General features: G+C 39.6%; 2 protein-coding genes across 9 annotated transcripts in view; both read right to left on the reverse strand.

Moving 5' to 3' along the window:
* Positions 1-3,697: 3,697 nt before the first annotated feature.
* On the reverse strand, positions 3,698-10,950 carry noc4l (nucleolar complex associated 4 homolog). Its single transcript, XM_088618085.1, has 15 exons — positions 10,769-10,950; positions 10,273-10,396; positions 9,590-9,696; positions 9,066-9,173; positions 8,302-8,451; positions 7,891-7,990; positions 7,691-7,725; positions 7,555-7,605; positions 7,291-7,402; positions 6,928-6,988; positions 6,543-6,653; positions 6,032-6,195; positions 5,575-5,657; positions 4,766-4,879; positions 3,698-3,922 (listed from the first exon to the last, which is right to left on the reverse strand). Exons 1-15 carry the CDS (start codon positions 10,922-10,924, stop codon positions 3,806-3,808), a joined length of 1,593 nt encoding a protein of 530 aa, XP_088474211.1. The 5' UTR covers positions 10,925-10,950; the 3' UTR covers positions 3,698-3,805.
* Positions 10,951-12,455: 1,505 nt separating this feature from the next.
* ep400 (E1A binding protein p400) overlaps positions 12,456-15,095 on the reverse strand; it is a 34,939-nt gene continuing 32,299 nt past the window's right edge. For all 8 annotated transcript variants that reach the window (XM_088617730.1, XM_088617733.1, XM_088617731.1 and 5 more), the window contains 2 exons: positions 14,560-14,640; positions 12,456-14,237 (listed from right to left, as the gene is read on the reverse strand). In XM_088617730.1, coding sequence (XP_088473856.1) covers positions 13,959-14,237; positions 14,560-14,640 — 360 coding nt within the window. In that variant the 3' untranslated portion in view covers positions 12,456-13,958. The remainder of the gene's footprint in view (positions 14,238-14,559; positions 14,641-15,095) is intronic.

Here is a 15,095-nt window from a genome sequence, read left to right on the forward strand (position 1 = left end):
TAATGCATCCACTTGGTTTTAATATTGTATTTACCGAGTGTCTGTTTGCAGTGGACCAGGTGAGCATTGTGGACCAGCTGAAATGCATGATGGGCACTTGAGTTTTAAATGGAAGGCGGCAATTTTGCTTTTATTGTCATTGATGAAACGGATTTTAATTTTTTGCAAACAATCAGACTGAAGAATGGAACAAGTTCATATTTTTTTCTTAGAAACTATGCACCCTTTGTTTAATTTTATTAGTTTATGACTTATTACTGTAAGTATAACATAAGAGATTTAGTTCTGTTTTTTGTCCCAGGTCACACATATGCTACTTTATCATCAAAACTGAACTTGAATTATGTTTTATTTGCCAACAGAACAGTGTCTTAAAACTAACAAGACATTGACTAAGACTGTAGTTTAGACTGAAGCTGTTTCATTAGTAGGCATATTTAGCAGGCAAAAAGGGTTTATATGTCTAACAGTTGATGTGGTGACAATAAAAGAATTGTACTGTGAATCAATCTTTTGAACTCAGTCTTGTGCATTTCAGACTTTACTTAGAGTTTATTATTCTAACATCTCTGAAACTGTGCTGGGCAGATCTGTGCCTGAGAAAATGATCTATGGTTTGACATCCTGTACATTCTCTAGACCTTACTATCCGAATTCTGCCTCCAGACTGTTGGCCTCAAAGGAGTCTCAATAAAACTTTTTTTTCCCCGAGTTTCTCAGGACACCCCAAGAACAGAACATCCTGATTTCATTATACTTGCCAAGGACGCATTACCTAATCAGTGCCTGATTAGAGAAATAAATGATTTTCCATGGAGAAATGAAAAAAGACGACAAAATAATTAAAATAATATTTATATAAAAAAAACATAATTCATATATTTGTCACTACTTGAATTCATTAAAGTTTTAAAACTTAAAAGCTAAAAAATCTCTTTGGATGTCATTTGCTTGTAGAACAAAACATGATCCACATACTGTTAACTGGCTTGACGTTTTTTTTTTCTCTTTCAGTGTATTGACATAGCTGAAGCCCTTAGTAGCAGTCAATGTTTCATAGAAACAAACAGAGCCTTTAAAGTGATGTACAATGATGTAGACCTCTTATGACTCGTCTGTCATATTTTAGACCGCATACATTTTTTTGTTTTTTTTTTCCCCTGTGATGTTCCCGGCCCAATGTCTTCTGAACACTTAGTTCAAAGTGCCAGATGTACATCATGGAATGCACTAGTAAGACTTCACTTAGAACATTGTGTGCAATTGTCTTCACTGCGTTACACCAAATTAATTGCTCTTGTGGAATCAGTACAAAGAAGAGCAACTGGTCTCTAAGGAATATCCACAATGACAAGATGAAAGAAACGAAAACCTTTCAGTCTTGAACAGAGAAGACTACAAAGAGAACCTGGATCAGTGTTCAAAATCCTCAAACGCAATGACAAAGTCAACCCAACGAACTTGTTCAGAAACGACAGTGAAACCCGAAGCAGTGCGTGGAAGCCGCACAAAGTGCCTTGAAAACTGCGGACAGGCAGTACTTCTTTAAACTGACAGTGGTGCAGGGACGAAAGCAGCTACCCCACCACGTGACTAAAGCTGACACCATGGTTGAGGTCCACAGATTCATTAGATACCAGCAACTAAAGGGGCTAGACGGATCCAATGGCCTCCTCTCATTTATTTCCTTTCTTATGTTCACAGGGCCAAGATTCATCTTTCAACAAAACGATGACTCCAAGCACACATTAAATGTGGCAAGGATTTCTCTGGAATTTAAGGAGGCTCAGAAAGATGAATTGTCCTGCACAAAGTCCTGATAGGAACATCTGAGGCTGGGGTTACACAGATGCTGAGAATGGTCACCGGGAAACTAGGATGAACTGTGGGAAAAGTTACAGGGGATTTGAAAGAGCATTCCACAGTCCGCCTTCGAAAAGCTGTATGGGAGCATGGAAACAAGATGTCAAACCCCATACCAACCACCCAATACACAACCACGATATTAATGTTCCTTTGCAGATTTTCTGTAATAATGACAGTCGAATTACACGCGGCTAAATGTCCTTCAGATAATTAGCATTATATCGTTTAGCTGACAGGTTTTCTGCTTGGCTATATATTTCTGGAAGAACAAATGGAGCTTTTTGATATATAGAGAACAGGCCAGCTGGCAATTTGTGACATTTTGCCGAGACAGAATAGAGATTTAATCCGATAAAAGAAATCTACAAAAATTTTACATCTACATATTTTTAAGGAGAGTGAGATAAGCACTGCTACTGTACAATCAAGATGTACAAAGCTTTTCAAGGTCTCATCACCCTCTAGTGGTAACCCTTGCACAATGCCATATATAACTTTACACCCAAGAGTTTCCTCACCCTTTAATATCCTGGTTGCGTGTATCAAATTCTAATAAACAAACTTCTCTTACTGTGATGAAAGGTGATTCAGTGCAACGCTTAAGTATTCTTTAAAAACCCATCTTGTCTTAAACTTTCTTGTGTTTGTAAAGCTGGTCAGGGCTTGTGGCTTCTGCTTAAATAGGAGTCTGCAACATCAACAACACCAACACCAGCAGTGCCCCAGAACACAAAGGAAAGCAAACATAATGGAAGCTACATTATTTTACTATAGTTGTGAGAGCAGTGATCTACTGAGGCCGGGTTGAGCAGCTCAGCTTCATCGCTTGATGAAGACAGAAAAAGTCCTGTGTTAAACTGTTCAGATGCTCTAGTAGCCCAGCATCCATATCTATTATATTCTTTAAGAGGGAGTTAGGGAATATTTAATGCTCACATTTTTAAAATATTTAAACTACATGCACTGAGAAGAATTTCCATTTTAGTACATGTGCTGTATAGGTACATACAATTTATATATTAGCCTACATAGCATCTACAAAAAGACACTTATGCTCATGAAACTAAAAAAAGGACTGGACCAATTGGAATTAACAATCCCTTTCCTGCATCTTGCCAAGATCAGGAAACCGATGAGAAATAAGCCTTGTGCTTGCCCTCATATATGGGAACATGGGAATAATGAGCATCTTAAAATCAAGTCTCCCTTGAGAGATTCTGGAATCGAAGCTGTGATTTCATTTCTGTTTCCATGTCAAGGTTCCCAGATTCTTACTGGTCTACCCAGGTGCCCACTGGCATGACTGGTCTATGTTTTTAATTAACTAGACAAAAGACGCCTGAGAAAAATGACTGAACTATTTTTCTCTCAGAAAAATAATTAAATATGCCCAGTGGAGACAGCAATTACTCAGATTACTGAAACTGAAAAAAGAGGACTTAAAAATGTCTACATTCTGAGACGGATAATGTACAGTAAGAAGAAAAACATATTTCATGAACAATTGTGCAAGACTTGCCTGCCACATCTTAAAATACAGAAGCACAAAAACATTAAAATCTGCAAGTTTTATACTGATACCCTAAAAAGACGATGTATCTTCCATATTACATTTATTTTTGTAAATCAGAGAAAACAACAAACCACATGAACTTCTCCCGACATAATTAAAGCTTCTTGTTTCCATTGTACACACCCTGAACTATTCTCTGACCTGGACTGGTTTCTCTCATATTACTGTTTCTTCTTTGATTTTTTGGTGTGCATCCTTTAATTCATTACTTCAGCATTTCATGTTCACTGGAAAAATAAAAAGTAAGAATCATGGCAGTTTTATTTTTTTGTTACAAATTTATTTTAGCACTAAAATTGACATGGTCATCCTTTCTGATCTGTATAATTAGAAGAGTAATCGAAGTACTTTAAAAAAAGCTGATGTCTATTCCAAAGTGAAATGCTGCCCTACAACCTCCCCAGGTCTGTTCAGGAGCTCCTTGGCTGGCTCAAACTCCAGTGGCACAGGGCCGGCCTTGGCATTCAGGTCCCTCTCAAAGATCTGAAAGCATACATGCCGCTGTTTAATTCTCGTGTTACAAAAAGCAGGGTGTTACTGTCCAATACAGACCCGGATGTATAGCTGCAGAGTACAAAAACGGAGAGCCTGGAGTTGCATGAACAGACACTAACCAGAGGCAACAGTGTGAATATGGAGATGGAGACAGAATATCCATATTCCCACAACTTTCCCAAAGCCAGAACATTCCCCCCATTTTAATCCTATTGGACAATGGTGGACCTAGTGGAAAATGCAGTTCATTCCCACACACGATGACCAACACAGCAGCCTCAAGTGAAGGATGTCCTTAGGAGAAAGAAGGAATTGGATGGGATGGGGTGGGGTGGGATTGAGCCGCAAATATTTCAAAACCACAGAAAATACATTCCACATTCACTTCCGACACTTTCTGCTCCTCCTTGTGGATCAACATCTTACTTATATGCAATCTCTCATATTTGAAATAGTAAAAACAGAAGAAAATGACTACAAAGGGGTTTTGGAAAAACAACAGGTATAAAAAGAGAAGGAAAAGAGAAATGCCTCCGGTGCTTTCAGTCAGGCTGTGTTAAAATAATGGAATACACTGCAATCTCAAAACATTCTTCCTATTGGTCTAAAAGCAATCACTGGTTTAAACTAATGAGCAGTCACCAGGCTGGCAAAGTCATTTGGGTAAAGTTTGCTGCGCAAAATGATAGTTAAACTGCAATGAAGTTCAATGAGGAAAATAAACACATTGTAAGGTCATCCTTAAATATGTAGGCAGGTGAGAAATTGGGAGATGCGCATGAAAATAGGACAAGGAGGCCTCGTCACAGCATCAGAATAGTGTGCCATCACCTCATATGCAGACAACTCCAGCACCTCGTTGAGGTCGTCCTCCAGCTCAGACAGAGGCTTGCTGATCACAGCAGCTGCTTTCGCTACATCCGGGTGATAATGCTTCTGCAGGGTCTGTGCAGGAGGCAGGAGAAGGAGAGACAGATTACTTTAGTTTTCAGACACCTACCCTGCGGGACTCAGTCTGAAATATTCAGTTCAATTAATTATAGGCCTTATGGATTGCAGGGCTTGTAACACGTAGAAGAGGTTAATAAAACGTCTTCTGAATTGCAGCTCAACTCCTGCTAGATGGGAAAAAAGGTTGCACAGGGCAGGAGTTGAGGTGTTTACCACGAGGAGGCTGTTCGAGGACCACGCATCGTTGACATGCCGGTTCATTTTCTTGCCGTCTCTCCTTATGTCTTTAAATGCAGCCCTATTGCAAACAAAAGCTACAGCATTCTGCACTTGCAGAATGAAGGGAATGAGCAAATGAAGGGAACTACCAAGAAACATTTGACAACCACTGCCGGGTCAGCTCTGAGAGGCAATTTTAGATGTATAATTTCGGGATATGTTTGTGGCTTGGGAGCCTCTGCTTTTTCACGCAGAGATGAAATGTCAACATTAAATTTCACATGTATTACATTCCAAGTAATACACACGAGGACAGATATGTGTATAACCACTAAAGACCGAGCGCTTGGTCAAGCACACCCTCCCCGTGTGCGAAGTGATTGTTTGTGGGTTTGGGGGAATCCTGGCCTCGCTCTCTATCTTCAGCACCACATCCTGTGACATCTGAAGAAAAAGACACGGCCACCCACCTGCAGTTCCCAAAGACTGCTCTCCATGGCGTGGCACAGGACTGGATCTGTCTCCTCCATGACATAAGGATCCTCACACGTCGCTGGTGCGGAAGAAACAACAAAAGTCATGTTAATATTCCTCCCCCTGGATCTTTTAGGCACATGTTCAAATGTTTCAGATTTAACAATTAAACATGAAAATCCCCATTTCAAATACGAAAGGCACAGAAAACTGATTTATTCTGTTAATGACATGGGAAGTGTTGCAGGGACTCCATTATTTGGGGTTGGACTGAATGTACCAGTAAACTTACTGATTCAGCTGGACATACAATCAGTGCACAACGTCTCCAGCAGATTTCTAACAGGCTGGAGGGTAAAGCAACTCAATGATCCCAACTGCCTGACGTGACGCAGCAGGAGAGCTGTGCAGTGGCTGGAGAAAAGGCCTTGTTAGTGGGGACAGTGGGCCTACCCTCCGCAGCGCTGGGCCGGTGGATGAGGACCCGACAGCTGGGGTGCCGGCGAATCAGATTACAGATGAAGGGGATGATCATGAGCAGGGCGGCGGGGGGCGCGGTCAGCGCCAGGCGGGACAGCCTCTTGACGAAGGCCGCCACCAGGTACACTGGCAGGTGACTGGGGGACAAAAAGAGCTTCATCACCGAGACAGGAACTCCAGCAAACTGGAGGACATTAACACGGAAACCTGGCATAGGAAGGAACTATGCTAACGCATACAGGCGAACACAAAAACAAATATTTCCACGCCTATCACACGAAATGATCATGTTATTCACTGCTCTTTGAGCAGATTTCTAATGTTTTTAAAGCAGAAGCCCATGGCGCTTATAAAAAAAAACGGGGCACAAATACAGTCTCTCTCGCTTATTTTGTTGCTAGCAGATGTTCCATTGTGCCCATGGCTCGCAATGTTATATTCAGGAATTAATGAAAAAAATAAAACCGATGTGCAAGCCTCTCACCTTGAGGAGAGAAAGAGGTTGGCCAAATGGAAGAAACGTGCTCTGTACTTCACGTGGAATATGGATGGCTCCAAGAGACTGTAAAGCTTCTTGTAAAAGTCTGGGTAGTCTCTGAAATAAAAAAAACAAACCAACATCCAGCTAGTTAACTCAGGGACAACTACCGCATTGAGTCATCGTGAGAAATATAACTGGTTTACATGATCATCCCCGTCAGCTAAGCTGTTCTCCATCATGTTTTCTGTAGTTAAGAAGCATTTTAAATTTACGACAATAGTTCACCCAACCAGATAGCAATAGCAGAACAGAGGCCTAGTTTATCGGCAGTTCCCTGAAGGCATGTTCAAATGTACACAACACAGACCTTCACAGTAGAAATACTCACAGGTTGTGCTCATGGATGAGGACAAACAAGCCATTTAAGGCCAGAAGACTAATTGCTCCTCCTGAAAAAGCCACAAAGAAAAATGTCAAAAGGGGGAAATTGTACAATATATAACAACTAGGGCATAATTCCCACAGTTAAAATGACAAAAAATAGACCTTTAAAATGTTATTTTCTTGATAACAACAAAACTGGATGCAAGAAAAAAAAGACACAATGATCCCATCCTCCAGGAAAACTAACAAAACCTCCATAAAGAGTCACCACCTGGCTTAGATCCAAGTTAGTATGAGTCAATAGAAAAGTTATTGACTTGAGACTGCAATGGGAAAGAGAAAGTGAGACACTCTTGGCATCCCTCACCAACATCATAGGCCGCTGTGAGGAAGTCTATCATCAGGGCTGGCTTGCTCATGTGTGGCAGAATGGAGTCATGGAGTATGACCAGGACTTTTTTATACATCCCGCTTGGCAACTGAAATTGGAAACAGAAAACTGGAAATGAAGCTGTGGAGGAGGGAGGACAAATGTCTCTGGCAGCTCAAAAGTGAAAACATGCCAGGCAAGAAAACAGCCAACCTCTCGTTTCATTGCTTCAAAGGGAGATCATCTTTCTTGCATGCTTACCTTGTATTTCAAAAAGCCAAGCCACATGCGTTCAAAGACCCGTCTGTGATCCTGGGAGGGGAGAAAGCGAACCAGTGAATATCAGACAGGGAATGGACTGCACACTGAAGCACACTAAGAAGGGACTGCTACCTACTTTCAGTTTTGCTGCTTTCCAATCCTCGTGTTTTGCTGTAACACAAAAAAGAAATTATTAAAGAGATTATTAATGTAATGGGTAAAATGTTTCATATCTTATACATTTTCAAAATTGTCAAAACAGCTTATTTGGTCTGTTGTTAATGCTGAAAGAAAAAAGTAAAGAGAGATGCTCATTATTGATGAATGCAGACTCACCTTCCTGTTTTACCAGGAATTTGACCAAATCTGTTTGCTGGCTGGGCATAGTGATGTTTGTCATTAGGGTGAAAACATTGTTCTGATATAGTGGCACTGCCTGAAAATAAAGAGGACCACATATTATCCAGTCTAATATTAAATTACATAGTAGGATTTCTTCTGAGACTTTTGATCTTTTCTCAAACTCTCACAGAGTTAAGACCAATAAAATGATAAGCAACTTTGGAAGTAAAGTAATACTCCTGGAAAGGCATAAACAAAGGCTTTTGCAGTGTGGACATGTAAGACTGACTTTTACATTTCTGAATTAAACAAAATATTGCATGAATCTGAAAAAAAAAGTCATGTAAAATCGGAATATTAACAGTGCTACTTTCATACTGAGTTGGGCTGAGCTGCCAGTTTTACCTCTTTTGTTTTCTGCATCACTTTAGCCACATTCTCAGTGACAAATCCCATGACGTAATACCGCACATCTTCAAAATCCAGGAATTCCTGAAACCTGGAGATCAGGAGAGACATGTCCTCTTCTTTGGACAACAGCCGTTCCACAACTGACTGAAACACAACACAGGTACAGAATGAAAAATAGCTGTGCCTCAGATGACACACAGCAGACTACAAGCTGCAGCACTGACAAATTGGCATCAAAAACTGGATACCGTTATTTAGTATTTAAAACAAAACTATACACAAAGTATTACATTTTGTTTTAAAAAAAGACATAATTCAAATAATCTCCAATTAATTTATCGTGGACTTTTATTCTTCTAAAACACGTAATATATGAAAGATTACCAGAAGACATTCCATTACGAGACATTATGAGAAGCCACTCAGCTGAACTACTGTAGCTCGACTAGAAACTAGTAGTTAACCGATCCTGGTTTTTAATCCAGCCAAATTCATGGTATCGGCTTCAATAACATGGCAGGATAGCTTGTTCCAGACTCCACTAAACCATTAGGGAGACTGCCTCCTGCTCTGCATTTTAGATGCTCTTCCCACTACTTTCCACTTGAGTCCTTTGGGTCTTGGTTACCTTCATTATCATAGTGTTGTAATTTTGACAAAACAAACAGCCCATCTTTACATTTCCAAACATGGTAGCACGGCCACACTTTTCTTATACTTGGGTACTTTCTTCTCAGTAAAAGATGGGGAAAACTTACTTTCAAATGCTCCCGAGGGAAGTTGTAGTGTTCATCCCAGTCTACAGCAATTAATGGGGCTTTGCCTTCTTTTTCCACCAACTTCATTAGTGTGCACAGAGCACACTCCTAACGAGAGCCAAAGACACAAATGAAGCATGCAGTTTTTTCCTGAGACAAAGACTATATTTTTAGAAGACAGACCGAAAGGAGAAAAAGACTTGAATCAATTTAAATTTTTTAGAAAAAGATTGCTTAGGTTATTCCCAATGCTTTCAATTTCATTATTACTTATTGCTTTTAAGATCCTTTAATTCAATTAAAAACAAGTAATACTTGTTTAAAAGAAGAACACCAAATAGAAAGCTTAATCTTCTGGAACACAGGGAATCTTAATGAACCTGATCCCACACAAGGCCAGCTTGTCCTACCTATTGCAGGATCACACTCCTATACAGCTTTCCATTTGGAATGACACGGCTGTCACACTAGAAATTTCACACATATGGTATTACTCTTGTTTTCTACAGATTGAAACTACTTACTCTGACCCGGTATGCTTCATGGATCATGAGATCCTGCAGCTGCTCCACACAGCTGTTGTAGCGGTGTCTCATCCACATCTTGTACTTCTCTTCAGCACTGTAATTAGCTGTGACAGGAGTGAATAATTAATGGGGTTCTTGTGCTCCATTGAGAAGCTACAAAAACCTCGATACATGGCTCCCTGCAGTGACAGCTAAACCAGATATCTGTCTGCAGGAAAGCAGCCTGTGCAGTTATAGAGCTCTGATTTAGTAAGAACAATCATTAAATGAATACCTTGGATTAACTTATTTACTAACATTTTCCAGTATGTCTTTTCATTTCTGACATAGCACCAATTTGGGTCTCCCATCTGTCCCCTAAGCCCCAAAGCTCTGGAACTCTATTCCTAAGGATATCAGTCCCCTTCTCTAAACTCCTTCAAATCTAGACTCAAAACCTTCTTCTTTAGAAGACCCTTTACCCTTCTGCTCATACTCTATTCAGTACCCCCCCCATCTACCGTCTCCTCAAACTGTGTATTTTCTTCTGTTTTTGCTCTGTAAAGTTTATTATTATTATAATACAAGTCTTTTCTGATGTAATGCAACTGAATAATACAGCGTAAAATTTCAATGCACTCTTACAGATAGCGGATAAACCAGATTCAGTTTAAAACACAACAGAATTCAAACCACGTTACCTGTCACCAGCGTTTCCTCCTCCTTCGGTAACTGACCAATAAAAAGATCTCCTCTCTCCAACAAGGCACAAAACATCTTGTTACAGGCATTGACGGCACAAACAACTTCATCTTCTTTCTCTGCCTAGGAGATAACAAAACTGTCTTAAAATAACCGTGTGGATTGTTAGTGTAAAAAATGTTTCTCACATTTCAACGTCACAATATTAGTGTAAAGACTTCAGAAAACGAAGAATAATTAAGAACACTAAACAGAAAACGGTATGGAGTTTCATTATTATCCGACAAAAAAAATAATTGCAACACTCAAACCAAACGTTCAAAGATACAGCTCAAAAACGTTTTCATCGCAAATCATTGCTAGACTCACTACCAACGTAAATTAAAATCTCAGACCCACAAAACAGCACATTTAGATTTCGTAACAGTTGCTGGTTTTTTAAGAAGTGTGATGACGAGGTAAGACGTTCTCAACAGAAAGATCAGCCTTTCATACCTGTAGATACTCAAGAATATCAAAGACGGCGTTTGCGTGTTTCCTGCTCTCAAGAACAAGATCTACTTTACTGTTTATTTCTGTTTTAAGCGATTTTTTGCTTTTTCCCTGGTCAGATTCACCCAATCTCACGTTGCGATCCCTGGACGGCGCCATGTTTACAGCGCAATATGACGTAAGCGAGTCAATTCCTGTCGTAGACTTTTGTCTGGAGCTCCTCCTACTGGTTGGAAGATTAAAAAAAAATTCACGATGTAGTGGAAATTGTTAGGGTTACTCTTGATACTAAAGTAACAAAACAATCATAATAACAGTATGACTGCACTTTACAGAGGTGTAAAATAAATAAAAAAAAACGTTATAAGAAGTATTTATTGTTCCCTAGTGGAAACTTTTCCCCTACATACATAGAAACTATATAGACATGCATATAATACAAGCAGATAGAGGAACAGCTGAACATACAAAGAGATTAGAAAATGGAGCAGACACAGACACTAATTAAATAAAAGCCATTCAAACAGGGATGTAAGTGATACAAAACAGGTCTTTCTGGGCCAAACAACTGCAAGATCGCATAATAACCATCACTAATTTATCACTTATAACTGCAACAAATAAAACTGATGTTTTTGAAAAGGCATGACATAGATTAACTCATTGTGCAACCTAATATTTGACATATGGAATGCATGCTTTGGATACAGTTTCATTCCTCTGATAAAGCCTGGACAGGAATGTGACTGCTCATGTCAGCCCAACTAATCCTACTTCTGTGTGAGGAGACGTGTTGTCCAGCTGGAAGGGGGCTCCGTCAGGATGAGCCCACAGGAACGAGTGACCCAGGACAAGATCAGCGTACCTGCATGCAGTTAGGTTGACATCGGGTTGCAGATTGACACTCCTACCCAGCTCATCACACAGACCTCCACATCCATCTTTGTGAGGTGTTGTGACTCATGGGCTTGACATGTGTGGTCTACCATTGAGAGAGCCTCCAACACCTTTCCCAAATTGAAATTGCTGGCTGTGAACAGACCACATCACGAGTGACAGTACAATGACTTAGTCTGGCCTCCAGTATACCGACATTCTTTGTTCATTTTCACCAGGCTTGACATTCAACCAGATTACATCACCTTCAACAGCAGTGGCCATCAAGTCTCTAACGGGAGAAATTAGTGAGTATGCAACAGTCAAATACTGAGGAGCAGGAAATTAAATGAGACCTTTTTATAACCAGTCGCACATCAATTCCTCGACCTCTCATTGATTAACACTCAAGTGAATCACTGTCAGGAATGATCAATTAATCAAAATGACACCAGAAACATTTGACCTGTACTGAGAATCCTTATACTTCTTGCTAAATCTGTATACAGTGATAAGCTGAAGCTCAGTATATTTTCTTGTGAAGAAAAAAAAAAGACATGCCTTATCTGTTCATATGCTTTAGATAAAACTGGTATTTGATTAAAACTAAGTCTCATTTATTGCTCCAATTTCACTGTAAAACAGAATGCCCTGTGGTCTTTCATGCAATGGAGAATTTCAGTGTAATTATTCTCCCCTTGTTTATTGTAACAAGGATGATATGCGATATATGACTGTAATGAAACAAAATGTCACCCCCTAGATTAGGTAATCTAATTGGCCCATGGCCATCTGATAATGAAAACAGAACACATTAAAAAAACTTACAATTTATTACAATTAGGCTGGAAAAAATGGAAATGCTACTTTACAAGTACAAATTCTGTTACTTTGATCTTCACAGGTTATTTACACAAGTCCCATAAAGCAACAAGATACACTTATAATGTCAAAACAGAAAATATAAGAATCTGTCCTCAGCAATGAATATTTACAAAAATATAAAAGAAATATCCAATTAAATGGTTAAACAATAGGAAAAACAAATATATTTTGCTTTCTTTTTTTACAGCATGTTAAAATGACAACCACCCTGAGGACTGAATTAAGCTGGGGCAAAAATCAATACCGCATGTTCACCTTTTTTGAACGACCCCCCCTCCCCAAATGAAGTACTGTGCCGGCATTTTTTACAAGACATGTTTCAGTATTGAAACAGAAGAATTCTGGTAAGTGAACAGCCATAACACAAAATAAATGTGTTGATTAATTAATTGTAATGTCAGCTACTACTTAACCCATCTGTTGACTATCCTTCAATTGATTACTTATTGAAACCCCCCCCCCAGTGTCAAGTTACACCTTAAATATTTCACTGCTTGAACTGTATGAACATACAGATTTGCAAACAATTCATACAAATATAGATACAATTTCCTAACGTCCTCAGGCTGTGGTAACCTTACATTTTTCTTTAAGCACTTAAAATGTTAAGCTTCCAGATGATTAAAAAAAAATCTGTTTCCCACCTCATATGGGTGAAATAGATTTTTTGTGGTATTATTAAAAAACAAGATACCACAACATGGACAGTTTCACTATCGAGGGAAATTTCAGTATTTTCACAGCACAGAAAATAAAAAAGGCAAAATTTCATGGAATGATGAAACTTAAAAAAATACTGAGGAGCAGGAAAGAAATTAAATTACACCTTTTACAAGCAGTTTCACATCAATTTCTCAACTTCCCACTGACTAAATCTAAGCCTCAGCCCACCCCTAATGAATATGAATGAGATGTAGAAATTCACAAGACTGAATGTTAGAAATACCACATTTTGTTATTTTACACCCACAATATATCAGTTTTCTTTTTATACTACAGTAACTAACAATTTTAGTAAATCTGAAACAATCTGGTAGTAATCCTTCAGTGGGATTTTTTAATACCACCAGCAGTCAGCTGTAATACAAGGAATAAAACCACCTTCTCATAATGCCTCAGTGACAGAATTAAAGACAGTCAATAAAAAGTTTTCATTGAACACAATGTTTCAATTTCTGCAGCTGTTTTTCCAACATCTGCTGAAGTTGATTACAATTCATGTGTGGGACTAACTTTCATACACCAACAACTGCGGTCCATAAGTAGGGATAAAATCTCTTCACTGTACACAATTTAAATCATTTTTTATATTCTGCATCACCTTTACTGCGCAAGACAAGGAGGACAGGTGCTCGGAGTCTGTGTGTATGCACCCAGTTCAATCAGAACAGCAGCCTGTGAAAAGGCAGTTACTGTATGTGCCCAGACTCCTTTAACTGGGCTTGTTGGGCGCTTTGACCCGCACAGCTGGGGACGTCTTGACCTGCACCTTGGCCGGCTGCTGGCTCTGTGCGTCGGAGCTGGCCGGCGCCTGGGCGGGGCTGTGCGGGGGGGGGGTCTGGATCTGCGGGGAGGCGGCTGTTGCCACAGGCGGCTGGACCAGTTTCTGCTGCACCTGGGACGTGGCGGTGGCTGCTGGGATCACCTGCACCTGCTGGGGGGCGGATGGGGTGGCCTGGGATAAGGACACCGTCTGTGGCTGGCCCTGCATCTTTTTGTGTTGCACAGACAAGAAAAGAGAATGTTGATTACGGCACACAGGATGGTATTTACCAGGCATCCGAGACGGTCTTAAGCTAGCAAGTCTCTTTTTGTGAACAAAGAGCTGAAAAATGTGCCTGCAGAACAAACGGATATTAAAAAGCTTTGGCTTTCCTTCTAGCAAAGTCTGAAGCAATGTATCGAAATGCTGAATTGTGCAAGGAATTATAACTGCAGAAAGCAAACATTTCAAGAGATGCAGAAAGAATCTACATTTTTAGATATATTTTTTTAAATTTGCAACATTTTTGTTTGAATAAATGCCGTCTCACCTGCTGTGGAGCTGACACCATTTGCTGAATATTGGCCACAGCAGCTTGCTGTTGGACTATCTGTGGTAGCTTTGTTGAAACCTTGAATTGAACAAAAAGGTCTTAGAATCAGTTTCTGTGCAAGTAATGTTTTGTCTTAAATTTTGCCAGCAACTTACTATTGATGGTTTCAAACATTTTACTCTCTTAGTATATGATAAATATGAAAGAATGATATTGCCAATGAGCGCTTTCTGGTTTTATTTGTACACTATTGAGATACTCGGCTTACAATATTCATTCTGAGAATTTAGAGAAAACCTTCAGGGACTGCAGCGGCTTATCCTGTGATTACTGATGCAATTAAAACAAACGCAGCACTGAAAAACCACTATATATTTGTTTCTCATTTTTATCTTTTAAGTGTTTCTGTTCAAGCCTTTAAAACTCATTTGATCTATTCAGACTCAGATTCAGATTGTATTTCAGTGAAATGAACCTAACCGAAAAGTCAGGCCCTGGTTCATTTTCATCACAGTCTCTGGAGTCAGACCATA

The sequence above is a fragment of the Lepisosteus platostomus genome, chromosome 24 (genome assembly GCF_059453375.1).
Source record: "Lepisosteus platostomus isolate fLepPlt1 chromosome 24, fLepPlt1.hap1, whole genome shotgun sequence".
Classification (NCBI taxonomy): domain Eukaryota; kingdom Metazoa; phylum Chordata; class Actinopteri; order Semionotiformes; family Lepisosteidae; genus Lepisosteus; species Lepisosteus platostomus.